At 36.6% G+C, this 15,908-nt stretch overlaps 1 protein-coding gene across 1 annotated transcript; it reads right to left on the reverse strand.

Moving 5' to 3' along the window:
- Positions 1–1,540: 1,540 nt before the first annotated feature.
- Positions 1,541–14,115, reverse strand: LOC129928438 (uncharacterized). The gene is made up of 5 exons (XM_056042899.1): positions 14,028–14,115; positions 13,546–13,625; positions 12,876–12,930; positions 8,793–8,846; positions 1,541–2,756 (listed from the first exon to the last, which is right to left on the reverse strand). The coding sequence occupies exons 2-5, from the start codon at positions 13,594–13,596 to the stop codon at positions 1,759–1,761; spliced, it is 1,158 nt and encodes a 385-aa protein (XP_055898874.1). The 5' UTR covers positions 13,597–13,625; positions 14,028–14,115; the 3' UTR covers positions 1,541–1,758.
- Between the last annotated feature and the right edge of the window lie 1,793 nt (positions 14,116–15,908).

Here is a 15,908-nt window from a genome sequence, read left to right on the forward strand (position 1 = left end):
TTGGTATTTTTATTCTTGGGTTTGGATGGAGAGGAGGACAACCCCCTTTTGGGGGAAGTCTTTCTCTCTGGAGAGGGGAGATCCCTCTGGTTAGAGCGGAGGTTATTTCCTCCTCTCTCACCTCGGGCATCCTCTCCGCTTTGATTTCTCCCCTTAGGGAGTTGGTCAACCTCTAACTCAGTAGAGGTTGGGGTGTCTGGCTGGGTTCTCTGAGGAGAACCTGTGTCAGACATGATGTCTCCGGGTTCTCCCGGAGTATTGGTTTTGACATGCTGCTCAGTCTCCATGCTCTCATCAGCGAGCACAGAGAACCTGTTCTTTAGCATGACAACAGGGCTTTCTTGTTTCTTCAGAGGTGTGTTCTTTGGCGGTGTTTTCTTCTGAGTTGGGGGAGGAGGAGGGGGTGGTGGGGTCAATGTGTCCGTCTGTGTGGCTATGGATCTTCCTTTCTTAGCAACAGCCTGGGCGTAGGTCTTTGTCAAGCCGAATTGGCCCTTGGGTAGGGCCAGTACAGCCGATTTCGCCTGGCTAAAGGTACATCCGTTTCTTGCCTTGTACTCCTGCACGGCAACCTCCTGTTTCCACACAGGGCAGTCCTTGGAGTAGGCTGAGTGGCCAGCTCGTGCTAAAATGCATATTATTATATGCCCCTTTCTCTAAGTCCCCTCCGCACCCATTAAAATCATCCTAACATTAAAACAATTGAGAGGAACCAAAACGTACGAAGTTATGATCTCAGCACTTTAACCTTCACATTTCTTTCTTACTTCAACCTCGCGAAACATGCCCAGTGGCCACAAAGAGTTTTTGGGAGTTTGATTTTAATGGGTTAGATATCCAAGAAACCAGCTTCTACTAGATGAGATTGTGGTTCAGTAGCTAAGATCTTTAATTTATTTGTGGATTCTTATTGACCCTAATCTTCCATACCGTAATTCCAGTCTGTTTGTACCCTTAGAGATATGTCAACCCTCGATCAATATTTACTTCCGACTTCCTTATAGGATGAATGCCACAACGAATTAATTTTGTTCCTATTTAAAACAGCAGCTCGACGAATGATAGCATACAAAGTTTTGCTTTGAAAAAGAATAATTTAGTCCATAAATTCAATGGCTCTTCCATTACAATTAGAATTAAGAACGAGGGAGGGGGGTCGACGCATGAGGAAAAAAACGATTGTTTACATATAGTTTTATTGATTTCCTATCAAGAGAAAGTTTTTATCAAACCCTAGAGACAAATGTACTTTGTTGGCCTGGACTGTGGCTTTGACCAATAGCAATGAGCTACACCATTAATATTGACATATTTGTACACAAAATATTTACATTCATTAATCACAGTTGGTTACAACAACATCTAGACATTCTTGTTTCAAAGATTGTATTTATAAATTGACTAGAAATAGTTACACTTAAAATGTCACGTGATTGATAGTGGTATGCGATTTATGTATTTTCTAATAAATCAGGAAGCCTCTCCCCCCTCAAAAAACAACCTTATTTATTTTAAACACTTGAAACTCTATTTTCCACAGTAAAATTTATCAACATTGGTTTATTGTGTTTATACATATTAGTAAATAACTATACATTCAAAAACATTTCGCTATACATATCTGGCCCAATCTGGTCCAACAGCTCGTTAATAGAGTTATACATTTATTGCTTCCTTGACATTACTGTCATCTTCCCTTCAGAAACACGCTGGTCGTACTGCCTTCTTAAACTTATTCTCACCATATTGAGACAGAAATCAAGGTGACTGTAGTTCTGAATGCTCTTTGAGACAGAAATCAATACTGCTGTAATTCTGACCGGGATTTAAAGCCCCATTGTGAACGTGAGTACTATCAAGTCCAACACATCTGACCCTGGCCCCACTGCTCCCTGGACACGTGCACGTACTGTAGGTCAACTTGGTGATGTCCACATTGTCGTTGTACTCCCCCACCTTGCAGTTCTCTATTAACTGACCAACGCTGACCATCTTGGGTCCGCCGTGAGGATGCGACACTATAAAGCTCAACTTGTCATCCTCCAGATTCACGTACTCCTCGCGGACTTTATCCCACAGTTCACCCCGAGTTTTGACGATCTCAGACAGGCGAGGTCCCAGAGTGTCGTCACAGGTCACGTGTTTCAGGACACACATGTCCATCTCTACGCTGACAAAGTCCACGACGACCTTATCCACGATGACCTTTGGACTTCCAGGCGCATCAAAAAACAATCTGCAGGAAGTATGTTCAGCCTCGATCTCGTCAAATACCACGTGGGTAGCCGTGTTGAAGAGAATCTCCCACCAGACTTTGCTGGGCTTTTTCGAGTGTTGACATTTATCACACAAACATCTTTTATAACTTCGCCTATATTTTTTCCCAAGTCTATTATATTTACTACCAAATGCGTCACACCCAAAACCTTTTTTGTACTTGAAGACAGTTATGTCCCCTGTTCCTATTCTATTCTTGTCATAACCTCCCTTGTTATAAAAAGGGTACGTCACATTCGTGTGAGGGAAAAACTCAGGTCGCTTAGGACTAACCATGGACACACCAATTCTAACCGTCAGCTCGGCTGTAGCTTTGATCATATCATATAAATTTTGACTGCGATGTCCATCAGGTAAATGGTGTAAGCTGAATGACTGGACGGGAATCAAATCCGCATGTCCTGGATTCTTCTTGCAGTTATCATATATCTTCTGAAAAGCTGATGTTCCATCTTCTGTTGTCTCTACTTCATGTGCTCCTGGAGGATCAAACAAAGTGAAGATTGAATGTATTTCAAATGTACAACAGTAGTGAATAGAAAGACAGTGAAATATCAACAAATTTAATCTTTTGCTACTTTTTATTTTAGAATATATTATGATGCAGGTATTGGTTTAAATTGTATGTGGGGCAAGGGGCCATGGGTCGTAAACTCTGGAAATAAGGAACAATGGGGTATTGAGTTAAAGAACATAATTTTAAAATCTGACATACTTTCGAGCTGAGCGGAGTTTTTAAAAAAATTAAACCTGTATCCCCAACCTCAGCAAGCTAAAGAAGCATGAAGTATAGCTATTGTATATTTATACAATTACTTTTTGTTTAATAAGTAGTGGGATTCATGAAAACTTAAAATATAAAGAAACCTTGCACGCTTTAAAGTATTTGTAGTGGTCCCCGAAAAGGCAATAATCGCCACTAGTTTTGTTTGGTCTTTCTGACCGTTCGTCCATCCGTCCCGTTTAGATCTTAAAAACTAAAAAAGATATTGAAAATTCAATATTTTAGGTTTTTGCAATAGCCACTTTTTTTCTATTCTGAAAGCAAAATGTTTAGATTTTAAAAAAAAATTAACAATGCAAGCAGTTGCTTTCATAAAAATACATTATTTTCACAACTAATATATATATTTTTTTTAATCGATGTTTACAGCAGTCTCGAACCACTAGCTTATGTATTGTAGTCATTCATGCTACTTATATTTTAATTAAAATGTTTATTTTTTTTTGTAAAGAGAAAGAATATTTTTAGTATGCTCAAGTAAAGTGCAACGTGCTAATTACACAATATGGCAGACATTAAACCAAAGGGGAAGAAGTTCATCTTTGAGGCCTTAAATTAGAAATTAGTCATTTACAGAACCATTAAATCAATTAGATAATCATTTCAAAACATCAGTTAGGCCAAGCTTATATTGAACTATATCTTCATAACTATCAGTTCATTGAATGCATATGAATATGCACAATGTAATTATAATAACACCAATAAATATTTCCATCAGTGAGACTAACAAAACAACAGCATCAGAATCATTTTTAAAGCTTACACGTCTCTTCTATTGGTATTGGCGGAGATAAGGTTTTATTTATTGATAGCTTCTAGTTCATCTATATATATAATTCTCTTTATGGCCCAAGAGTTTGGAAACCACGTAAAGGAAAGATCACTCTTTTATTTCTGCAAGTCGGACGGACTAGAGTTATCCTACGAAAAAAAGAACGGTGAGGAGAACAAGTAGTATTCACCCGTGACAAAATAGTAGGGCCGAACCTAACCGTTGTGACCAAGAAGTCATGGAAAGATCACTCTTTTTTATTTCTACCCCACGTAGTTTTAACGGCGTAAAAAAGAGGGTGTGTGTGTGGGGTGGGGGAGAACAAGTAACATACTCTGTATTCACCCGTCACTAAATAGCAGGGACTGACTCAGCCATTGTGGGGGTCTATGCAAAACGGATTTCGCGGGGCCAAGTTTGGGTAGGGATACGGATAATAAGTGAAATTTAAGAAATTGTATTTGAAAATAAATTCGTCTTTGCATTTTATTTATTCTTTACTACCTACAGAATTTTTTTTACGAGCTTTGCGTCATACAGTATATCATAAAATTTTTATTTCATACATAGATCACGCTAAATAACAAGAATTACCAAATGTTTCAATCTATCTACGAGAATTGTTGACCTCAAGTAATTCTTCATTAGTTTGAGGCGCGAGAAGCTTCTTTCACCAGATTACACAATTACGGGTAATGCATAATGCCGTTTTTACTTATAGCGCGAAGGATTGGCGTTTACCATATTGAATGACACCCCAAAATGACAATATTTGTTAATTTATTTCATGAGATTTGTTACGAGTTTTCAAAAGATTTGAATAATTTCCGGAGATTTACGTGACTTTTTCGTACATTTTGCAATTTCCGGAGATTTCCAGGAGCTCTTCTGTTATAAGTTATAAAAATGGTTCAATTTAATAATTTACACCTAAAATTAGCAGGGATCCTTTGAAAGTGCGGGGCCCACTGCAGTCGCATAGGTTGTATTGGCCGGCCCTGCAAAATAACGGCGCATGCTGCGCCGCGGGTCGACTAGTATTTTATAATATTCATTCTTAAGGCCAATTTGTAAGTTTTCTGTTTCCACACAAACTGTCTTTCTAACCTTGTTTTTAAATATGTTGTTTATGAGTTAGCGGGTATTCACTCATGAATCTAACGTAGAGTGTGGCCTATGCGCTGTTCGCTGTGTTATCGTGCCGTGCTATACAGACCAAGCTAGTCTATTCTAACTGACATCAACAAACACGTTTTATAGTGTTAGCTAAGAGGAAGGCTAGCCTCCATTTGTTGCTGTTGAATGATCGTTGAGTGTTTGTTAGTTTAACCCATTTCTGTCTGTGTCACTCTTCAGCCTGTGCTTCACTTAAATACACTTCAACAATGTGTTCATGTTTGTCTTGTCATTGGTGTCAATAGAGTTAAGTTCTCTAAGAGTAGGGGACATAACTGCTCATGTGTTACAGTGTAGTACGGACAAGGGAAAAGTGTTCCTCTTATTGTCACAACAGTGGTAGTCCCGTGTTTGTATTAGTTTATGTCATGTCTTATGTAGTCCCGAGTTTGTATTAGTTTCTGTCATGTCTTATGTAGTCCCTTGTTTGTATTACTTTCTGTCATGTCTTATGTAGCCCCGTGTTTGTAATAGTTTATGTCATGTTGTAGTGTAACTGAGTTGATTTTCTGCGTGCGTCCAGCGTGTCTGAAGGTCATGGCCATTGTTGTGTTTCATGTCCAGTGTGTGTGTGTGTATAGACTGCATCAGTGGTATGCTAGACGTGCTGGTTTCATTCACTGTTTACTGTAGTCTAATTTTGTCGAATAAAGCCATATTATTGGTATTCTAGTCGTTATCATTTCATTACACATGTCTTATGTAGATCCGTGTTTATATTAGTTTATGTCATGTCTTATGTAGTCCCGTGTTTGTATGTAGTCCTGTGTTTGTATTAGTTTATGTAATGTCTGATGTAGTCCTGTGTTTATATTAGTTAATGTCATGTCTTATGTAGATCCGTGTTTGTATTAGTTTATGTCATGTCTTATGTAGTCCCGTGTTTGTATGTAGTCCTGTGTTTGTATTAGTTTATGTCATGTCTGATGTAGTCCTGTGTTTGTATTAGTTAATGTCATGTCTTATGTAGTCCCGTGTTTGTATTAGTTTGTGTCATGTCTTATGTAGTCCCGTGTTTGTATGTAGTCCTGTGTTTGTATTAGTTTATGTCATGTCTTATGTAGTCCCGTGTTTGTATGCAGTCCTGTGTTTGTATTAGTTTATGTCATGTCTTATGTAGTCCCTTGTTTGTATTAGTTAATGTCATGTCTTATGTAGTCCCGTGTTTGTATTAGTTTATGTCATGTCTTATGTAGTCCCTTGTTTGTATTAGTTTATGTCATGTCTGATGTAGTCCTGTGTTTGTATTAGTTAATGTCATGTCTTTTAAGTCCCGTGTTTGTATTAGTTTATGTCATGTCTTATGTAGTCCCGTGTTTGTATGTAGTCCTGTGTTTGTATTAGTTTATGTCATGTCTGATGTAGTCCTGTGTTTGTATTAGTTTATGTCATGTCTTATGTAGTCCCTTGTTTGTATTAGTTTATGTCATGTCTTATGTAGTCCCGTGTTTGTATTTGTTTATGTCATGTCTTATGTAGTCCCGTGTTTGTATTAATTTATGTCATGTCTTATGTAGTCCCTTGTTTGTATTAGTTTATGTCATGTCTTATGTAGTCCCTTGTTTGTATTAGTTTCTGTCATGTCTTATGTAGTCCCGTGTTTGTATTAGTTTATGTCATGTTTTATGTAGTCCCGTGTTTGTATGTAGTCCTGTGTTTGTATTAGTTTATGCCATGTCTGATGTAGTCCTGTGTTTGTATTAGTTTATGTCATTTCTTATGTAGTCCCTTGTTTGTATTAGTTTATGTCATGTCTTATGTAGTCCCGTGTTTGTATTAGTTTATGTCATGTCTTATGTAGTCCCTTGTTTGTATTAGTTTATGTCATGTCTTATGTAGTCCCTTGTTTGTATTAGTTTATGTCATGTCTTATGTAGTCCCGTGTTTGTATTAGTTTATGTCATGTCTTATGTAGTCCCGTGTTTGTATTAGTTTATGTCATGTCTTATGTAGTCCCTTGTTTGTATTAGTTTATGTCGTGTCTTATGTAGTCCCGTGTTTGTATTAGTTTATGTCGTGTCTTATGTAGTCCCTTGTTTGTATTAGTTTATGTCGTGTCTTATGTAGTCCCGTGTTTGTATTAGTTTATGTCATGTCTTATGTAGTCCCTTGTTTGTATTAGTTTATGTCATGTCTTATGTAGACCCGTGTTTTATTAGTTTATGTCATGTCTTATGTAGTCCCGTGTTTGTATTAGTTTATGTCATGTCTTATGTAGTCCCGTGTTTGTATTAGTTTATGTCATGTCTTATGTAGTCCAGTGTTTGTATTAGTTTCTGTCATGTCTTATGTAGTCCCGTGTTTGTATTAGTTTATGTCATGTCTTATGTAGTCCCGTGTTTGTATTAGTTTATGTCATGTCTTATGTAGATCCGTGTTTGTATTAGTTTATGTCATGTCTTATGTAGTCCCGTGTTTGTATTAGTTTATGTCATGTCTTATGTAGTCCCGTGTTTGTATTAGTTTATGTCATGTCTTATGTAGTTCGTGTTTGTATTAGTTTATGTCATGTCTTATGCAGTCCCGTGTTTGTATTAGTTTATGTCATGTCTTATGTAGTCCCGTGTTTGTATTAGTTTATGTCATGTCTTATGTAGTCCCGTGTTTGTATGTAGTCCCGTGTTTGTATTAGTTTATGTCATGTCTTATGTAGTCCCGTGTTTGTATTAGTTAATGTCATGTCTTATGTAGTCCAGTGTTCGTACTAGTTTCTGTCATGTCTTATGTAGTCCTGTGTTTGTATTAGTTTATGTCATGTCTTATGTAGTCCCGTGTTTGTATTAGTTTATGTCATGTCTTATGTAGTCCAGTGTTTGTATTAGTTTCTGTCATGTCTTATGTAGACCCGTGTTTGTATTAGTTTATGTCATGTCTTATGCAGTCCCGTGTTTGTATTAGTTTATGTCATGTCTTATGTAGTACCGTGTTTGTATTAGTTTCTGTCATGTCTTATGTAGTCTCGTGTTTGTATTAGTTTCTGTCATGTCTTATGTAGTCCCGTGTTTGTATTAGTTTATGTCATGTCTTATGTAGTCCAGCGTTTGTATTAGTTTCTGTCATGTCTTATGTAGTCCAGTGTTTGTATTAGTTTCTGTCATGTGTTATGTAGTCCCGTGTTTGTATGTAGTCCTGTGTTTGTATTAGTTTATGTCATGTGTACGTTGTTTTGTTTTTCTTATTAAGATCTTTTAATTGCAGATCAAAGCAAACGAATGAACAGTAATAATAAAAATCCAAACAATAATACTCTATTTATACTCTATAGTTTCGTGAAGTAGATTCTATTTAAAATAAAACTTTTCTAATAACCAACAAATTCATAATTTGAACTAGAAGAATAAATGGAAGTTTAATGGAACATAGAATAAATAAATGAACATTCAACGAGAGATAAACAGTAAAGATAATTTCTCAGATTCCATTTTGTGATAGTAAAAAAAAAAGTCGAGGTTCCAATGGTTCCTTTTTCTTTTTATACGTAGGTCTTATACTTCACAGAAAGTGAATAGAAATATCGCATTAATGTTATTGGATTCTTATAAATTTAACCTACCACTAGCTATAATAAAATGTAATTAACACAATATTTTAAATGTAGTACTCATTGTGGTTTGTATTCAAATTTCCAGATGTACTATTGAAAGTACTGCCCATCCTTGTATAGCTCAATGAGATGAAACAATCTAGTTTTATAAAAACAAAGCTACGAACTATGGAAATATTTAACAATAAAAATTGTAAATATCTGTTTACATTTAAACAGTTTAAATTCATACATACCAAAGGTACTGTCTAAGTCAACTTGTATGCACATGAACAGATCATTTTCTTGTCCTATAGGAGGATAATACATTTTAGTTTTAGAGAAACATAAACATATGATCTAATAGTTATTAATTTACTGTCAAGTGTTGCGTACTGTAAAGATACGTTTGACGTCTGTGCACTAGCGGATCCAGAACTTTGGAGTGGGGGGGGCGAATTTTTTTCAAACCCTAACCCTAACGCCCAGCAAACCCTAACCCTATGCATAAACGTGCGTATAGCGCGCGCGCGCACACACATACACACATATATATATATATATATATATATATATATATATATATATATATATATATATATATATATATATCATTTCTCAACCTTCGGCGAAAAACAAAACAACTGTGGCAGAGCTATAAGGCCCCGACGACAAAAGTGTTTTCTTGCTTTTTTCACTGTAGAAACGTATTCTCCTGACAAGTACAGCTCATTATTCATCAATGGAGTTCGGGGCGAAGCCCCGACGCAAAAAAGATTTTCTTGCATTCTTCACTGCAGAAACGCATTCTCCTGACATCTACAGCTCATTTTCACCAATGGAGTTCGGGGCGAAGCCCCGACGCCAAAAGCGTTTTTATGCATTCTTCACTGCAGAAACGCATTCTCCTGACATCTACAGCTCATCATTCATCAATGGACTTCGGGGCGAAGCCCCGACGCCAAATGCGTTTTCTTGCATTCTTCACTGCAGAACCGCATTCTTCTGACATCTACAGCTCATTTCTCATTAATTGACTTCGGGGCGAAGCCCCGACGCCAAAAGCGTTTTTATGCATTCTTCACTGCAGAACCGCATTCTTCTGACATCTACAGCTCATTATTCATCAATGGAGTTCGGGGCGAAGCCCCGACGCCAAAAGCTTTTTTTTTTTTGCATTCTTCACTGCAGAAACGCATTCTCCTGACATCTACAGCTCATTTTCATCAAAGGAGTTCGGGGTGAAGCCCCTACGCCAAAAGCGTTTTCTTGCATTCTTCACTGCAGAAACGCATTCTCCTGACATCTACAGCTCATTATTCATACTATTAAAAAAGGACCTTGAAAATATTCTAATATAAATTTATAGGCCCATAATACATTGCAAATAAAACCGATTTGTTCCTTGAAAAGATAGGATACCCCACATATTTAGCTTTTTGCTTTGAGGATCGCCGCTGAAAAAAAAATTATTCGATAAATAGTATTTAAGAAAATATAAGTATAAATTGTGAATTATAGTCCCAAATTTATTTAACTAGAAAAATATCAGATTGAGTAAAGGTTGGGAAAAGGCGACTATGAAAACACTATTTGAGTTTAGAACTCATCTCAATCATGATTTTTATACTGAAAAATTTCGTTTGAATGCAAAGTCTTTCTTAAAATAATTATGATAAATTCATGTGAAATTACATAAACTCTGTCTGGAAATGGGAGGGGCGGTAGACTGAAAACGATTAATCTTAGCTTCTTTAATAATTTCTGCTAGATATTGCATTTGGCATTAAAGAATAGGGGTGGGGCGACTCGATATAAGAATTTAATTTATAGTGTATATAAATTATATTAGTGACAGATTTTTTTTAATTTTGTAATTTCTTAACTATAATACAAAAAGAAAACGTATTGATTTTTCCGATGGGGGAAATGCGATTGCATGTATCGCCCCTCCCAACTGGTACAACCATCTTTCATTTAAATTTACTAATGATACAATTTGAGATTAGAGTATGGTACGACATAATAAACAATGGGTCACATATCAATACGTAGTTTATATTATATAGATATTCAACTAATTTTGTTCACAAACTATGATTCTCCACAAAAATAGGACCGCCCCCCCCCCAGCACTCAGAGGGCTAGAGTGGGGAGGGCAGTACATGCAATCGCCCCCCCCTCACCCCACCGAATCGGCTAATATACCAGAAAGGGAGCGACATAATATAAAATGTATATATTAATTCAACTAATTTTGTTCACAAACTTCTCCATAAAAACGGACCGCCCCCCCACTCAAAGGGTTTAGGTGGGAAGGGCAGTAGAGGTATTCGCCCCCCCCCCCCCCCACCAATCGGCAAACAGGGAACGACATAAAGATCGGTTAAAATATCAATAATAAGTTTTAATAATATAGATATTTAATTGATTTTGTTAGCAAGCTGTGATTTCTACAAACAAATTGGACCGCCCCCCCCCCACTCGAAAGTGTAGGGGGGGCGCGGGATTGATACCATCGCCCCCTCCTGACTCCACCAAATCGGTCAACATACTAGAGGGGGGGGGGCGAAATAATCTAAAAATAGGTTGAAATATAAATAATTTGTATATATTTTTAACATAAGTAATAAATTCGTATACAAATTGTGTGAATCCTATACTAAAGTTCGTCCGCCTCCCCCGCCGAGTGGGGGGGGCGATCGCCCCTACCGCCCCCCCCCCCCTGGATCCGCCAGTGCGTCTGTGTATCTTCAATTCCTTGCTAGATGTCTGTGTGTATTGTACAGGGCAGAGTTCAACTTTAAGTTGATAAACAAAACACAATACAAACTACACGTGAAAGTTCAGTCTGTTACAATTTCAATGAAGTTTATTGCAGAGTGGGTCTCGGACGAAGTCGCCTCAAAGGTCACAATGCCAACTAATTAAAATACTACACATGATTACAAAGATAGTTTGTATGGAAACAGTCTCAAAATCGGCCAACAAAACCCTAGCTCAGCAAATACAAAACGAAGAGTCGTGTAAGTTTCCGTAGTGTTGCCGATACTGCTGTGAAGTCGACTTACACCATGATACCACAGGATATGGAAGTTTTAATTTATGTTATTATTAAAATGTTAACATTTACATGTATTCAATGAACTAATCAATATAGAGATATTGCCAAACTGAAATTAAGCCTCAGAAACTAATGGTATTGATTGGATATGAAACACTATTTATTAGGCCTAATTTTTAAAATTGCTATTAGATTTCTCTCTCTCTCTCTCGCTCTGTCTGTCTGTCTGTCTGTCGCTATCTATCTATCTATCTATCTATCTATCTATATATCTATCTATCTATCTGTCTGTCTTTGTCTCTATCTATCTATCTATCTATCTATATATTTATCTATCTATCTATCTGTCTCTATCTATATATCTATCTATATCAATATCTATGTATAGATCTATCTATATATATATTGTTATGACTCTACATTGCGCACTGTCACTAGGTGCGAGACTGTGCACCATGAGACACAGGACAGAGACAGGCTAAAAGAGAGAGGAACCCAAAAATGGCCGACAATTCGATCTAGGATGTAAACAAGAAAGAAGTGCTGCTATTATTGGTTACTCTAGTGGTACATTTGTTATTGCATTAGTATTGTTCTATTATTAAACTGGATATATCCCTTTCGTTGAGGTTCTTAGGGCTCGCTGTTGGCTGAGTTACAGCTATATAATATACTACATGCATTATTTTTCTTTTAAAACAAAAGTTACCATTAAATTTAAAACATAAGTAGCTTTCATAACATTGACTATTTTGTTTGGCAATACAAATAAATCTTATTTCAAAGTTTGCATAAATGTTTACAAATGTAAAACAAGTTCCTATGTTTATGGATTATCCCCTGTTGGTTGGGTTTTGTTTTACAATTAATAGTGAATAGTTGTACAAATTGTTTGTTTTTTTATTTAAAAAAAACTGCTTGCATAAATGATTTCAAAAATTAAATTTTTCGTTTTGATAAAAGTAGCTGTTGCATCAGAACTTTGAAAGATCTAAAATATCATGATATCGGATTTTCAGTATCTTTTCTACTTTTTGCCATCTAAAAGGGGTGGACGGACTCACAGACTAAACAAAACTCATTGCGGATATTCTCTCTTTCGTGGGCTGCTAATACAAAAAGTTCCCACCATTCGTGACGTCACTAATTGTTGCGTTAAAACCCGTCAATTCTAGTGCGCCCTTTGTAAGTAGGCCTACATGACCTCAGTGACACAAGTCCTATTCCGTCACAGGTCTAATGTTTGTACTAAATAAATAAAATGTATTCAATGTACCTGATGATTTGATAACTGTACTCTCAGTCTGAACTTGTGAAGAGGTAGATTCAGCCTGTTAGGTTTGGATGAACAAAAGTCACGTGGTTTCATTACTGTGTATTAAAATACCAGACTAGAAATAACATGTAACTAAGTAGGTCAATCAATGCGCGAAAAGTGTATGTCCGAATTGTGTCTACTGATCTGTGTGCTTTCGGTGAGTCTGTTTGTGTGTGTTTGTAAATGTGGGTTGACGTCTTTGTATATGTTGATGTATGTTGTGTAATAAGGTGTATGTGTTGCCTTATGTGTGTGTTGATATGACTGTGTTCATAAGTCTTGACGTGTCTATGTGTGTTGCTGCGCTTGCTGTTGTGTGTGTGAACATGTGTTGCATTTGCTGATTTTTTTGTGTGTGCGTTGATTTATGTATTAATAAACATGTTGATGTGTCAGTTGATAATTGTGCTGATATGTATTGATGTGTACATTGATGTGTCAGTTGATAATTGTGCTGATATGTATTGATGTGTACGTTGATGTGTCAGTTGATAATTGTGCTGATATGTAGTGATGTGTACGTTGATGTGTCAGTTGATAATTGTGCTGATATGTATTGATGTGTACGTTGATGTGTCAGTTGATAATTGTGCTGATATGCATGTACATAGTAGAGTCTTGGACTTACCTCCTTGTTATTATCTTCCCTTTCTTTAAACCTTGACTCGGAGAGTCCCATTTCTAAAAAAATATAGTCCAAGATATATTCTGGTAAAAAAAAAATGAAATGAAATTGTAAAATGAAATTTTAAAACTTAATTTTTATTTCAAAAAGAAAACACCGGCTTAGTCTCTCGTGTGTCAACTCTCTTAAGATTTTTATCTCTTCAACACTTTACAAAACAAGAAATCATTTGGACTTACTATAAACAAATGTTTAGAAAAAAAGCACAATTTAAAAAAGTAAAATCTGGGTTAAGCCCACACACTAGGCACATTTACTGCTATATACTACTAAATGCAAATGGGGGAATTCCGGGAAAATGATGTGTAGCTATATACGGGTTATATCCGGTTTAAGGTTTTAAATCTAGCTTACGCTATTATACATAACCATTTTGATAGCTTTCTAGTGATTGCTATGTTTTCATGCGTGACATGTTCGCGTACCTGCTAGACACAGATTCAATACACATTGTGTACTACTTGTATGTGGACTGGCTCTTTGTCTGGCCCGTCTAAAGAGAGACAACTTTTGGAATGTCTATTCTTGAAGGTTACGATCTGTTGCACCGGAGAAGAAAGGAAAATAGCAATTGATATATTCAAAGATCAAGAGGGAACAGGATGATATTTTTTTTATTGACCTTCCCCAACTAAATATGGCCTAGAATATGTAAATCATTTTAGTTATCTCATCCATATGAAAACAAATTTTTAAAAAATAATTTAAGAGATTGAAATTGAAGTCCTTTCGTTGGTCATAATTTGCATAAATATTAAAAAGAAATGTTCCTAGTCCATCGTGTCAACAATTTTTCTTGATGTTGTCTTAACGAAATGCTTTAGTTGAACATTATTGAACTGCAGGTCACTTACCATGGGATGGCCAGGGGATTGGGAACACAAAATGAGGAAAAAAAATGCAAAGGCTAGCATAAAATCAGGAAAATTCGATTATATAGACCAGATGTTATGTTATATATTGCAACTGTAGGTTTGACATCGTGTAACTTTATACCAGGTAAATGGAACAATGTCCTTGTTTGGCAGGAGACCAACTAAGATGACACTGCTGCACTTACAATAGCTATAATCTTTAACTGTAACTATTGATAGTTGACAACATGCAGAAGTGTAGTTAAACAGCACCAGTTCACTGTATGTGTATGGCCAGATTTAAGTACGTTAAGACCCTTGGGCAGGAATTTTGTGGAGCCCCCCCCCCCCCCAAACTACAATTTTTCGAAATCTTTAATAAAAATCTACATATTAATAAAACTTTTTTCCTTAGAAGCATGAAAGAAATAGCGTACTTGTAAATATATTTATTCTTTCTTCTTCTTCTAGCCAGCTTTATTGCTGCTGAGCTGTCAGCTCTTTTGCAGACTGTGCCAAGGAAAAAAAGTGTGCTGTTTTCTTCAGTTGTTCAGCACTGCCGTACTGGGTGTTGGTTATGTTGGGCTGTAGTGGAAGTATGGTCTGCCTAAGGTGGATTAGGGAAGGGCATTCAAAGAGGATATGGTTTACGGTTTCAAAGGGGTGGGCGCAATGTCTGCAAAGGGGTAGTTGTGTGGAGTTTATTTTGTTCAGGTGGTAATTTAATAGTGGTGTGTGTCCTGTTCTTAGTTGGAAGATTGTAGATTGTTCTTTGCGGGGGAGGAAGTTAATACTGTCCAGTTTGTTAGACGTAGTCATTTCTCTGTACATGGCTCTGCCTGTGTTTCCTGATGCCCATTGGTTGAGTCACTCCTCTTTGTGATTGTTGACTAACATTGACCTTAGGGTGAGGTAGTTAACAGGTCTATCTGGTTGTTCCATAGATGAACCTGCCTTTGATAGCTTATCTGCCTTTTCATTTCCCATGATGCCAATGTGTCCAGGGATCCACTGTAGTGTAATATTGATATTTAATTTTGATATCATCTGGTGGATTATCACAATGAGTGTTGTCAACTCTCTTGGGCTGTTTGAGGTGCTGCTGTTAAGTGCTTGCAGAGTAGATTGGGAGTCTGTAAAGACAACAATATCAGATGGTGGTTTCACTCCTTTATATAATTTGTATATTTATTCTTTAAAAAAAAAATGAATATGCATCTATTTTAGTAAAATAAAAATAGTTAAATTTTTTTTGGGTGGGTAAGGGTCTGGCTGATGTACTGCCGTAAATCCAAAGCTGAATTTTTGTATTACGAGCACGCTACAAGCCGACTCTTCTTAATCATGACAGTGTTACCATCCTAAGATTGAAAGTAGTGTAAAACAAAAAATAAAAAAATCCTACACAGAGGCAACTCTCTCGTGTGTGTGTAGGCCTCCGTTTATTTGCCT

Source organism: Biomphalaria glabrata, chromosome 9 (genome assembly GCF_947242115.1).
Source record: "Biomphalaria glabrata chromosome 9, xgBioGlab47.1, whole genome shotgun sequence".
Classification (NCBI taxonomy): domain Eukaryota; kingdom Metazoa; phylum Mollusca; class Gastropoda; family Planorbidae; genus Biomphalaria; species Biomphalaria glabrata.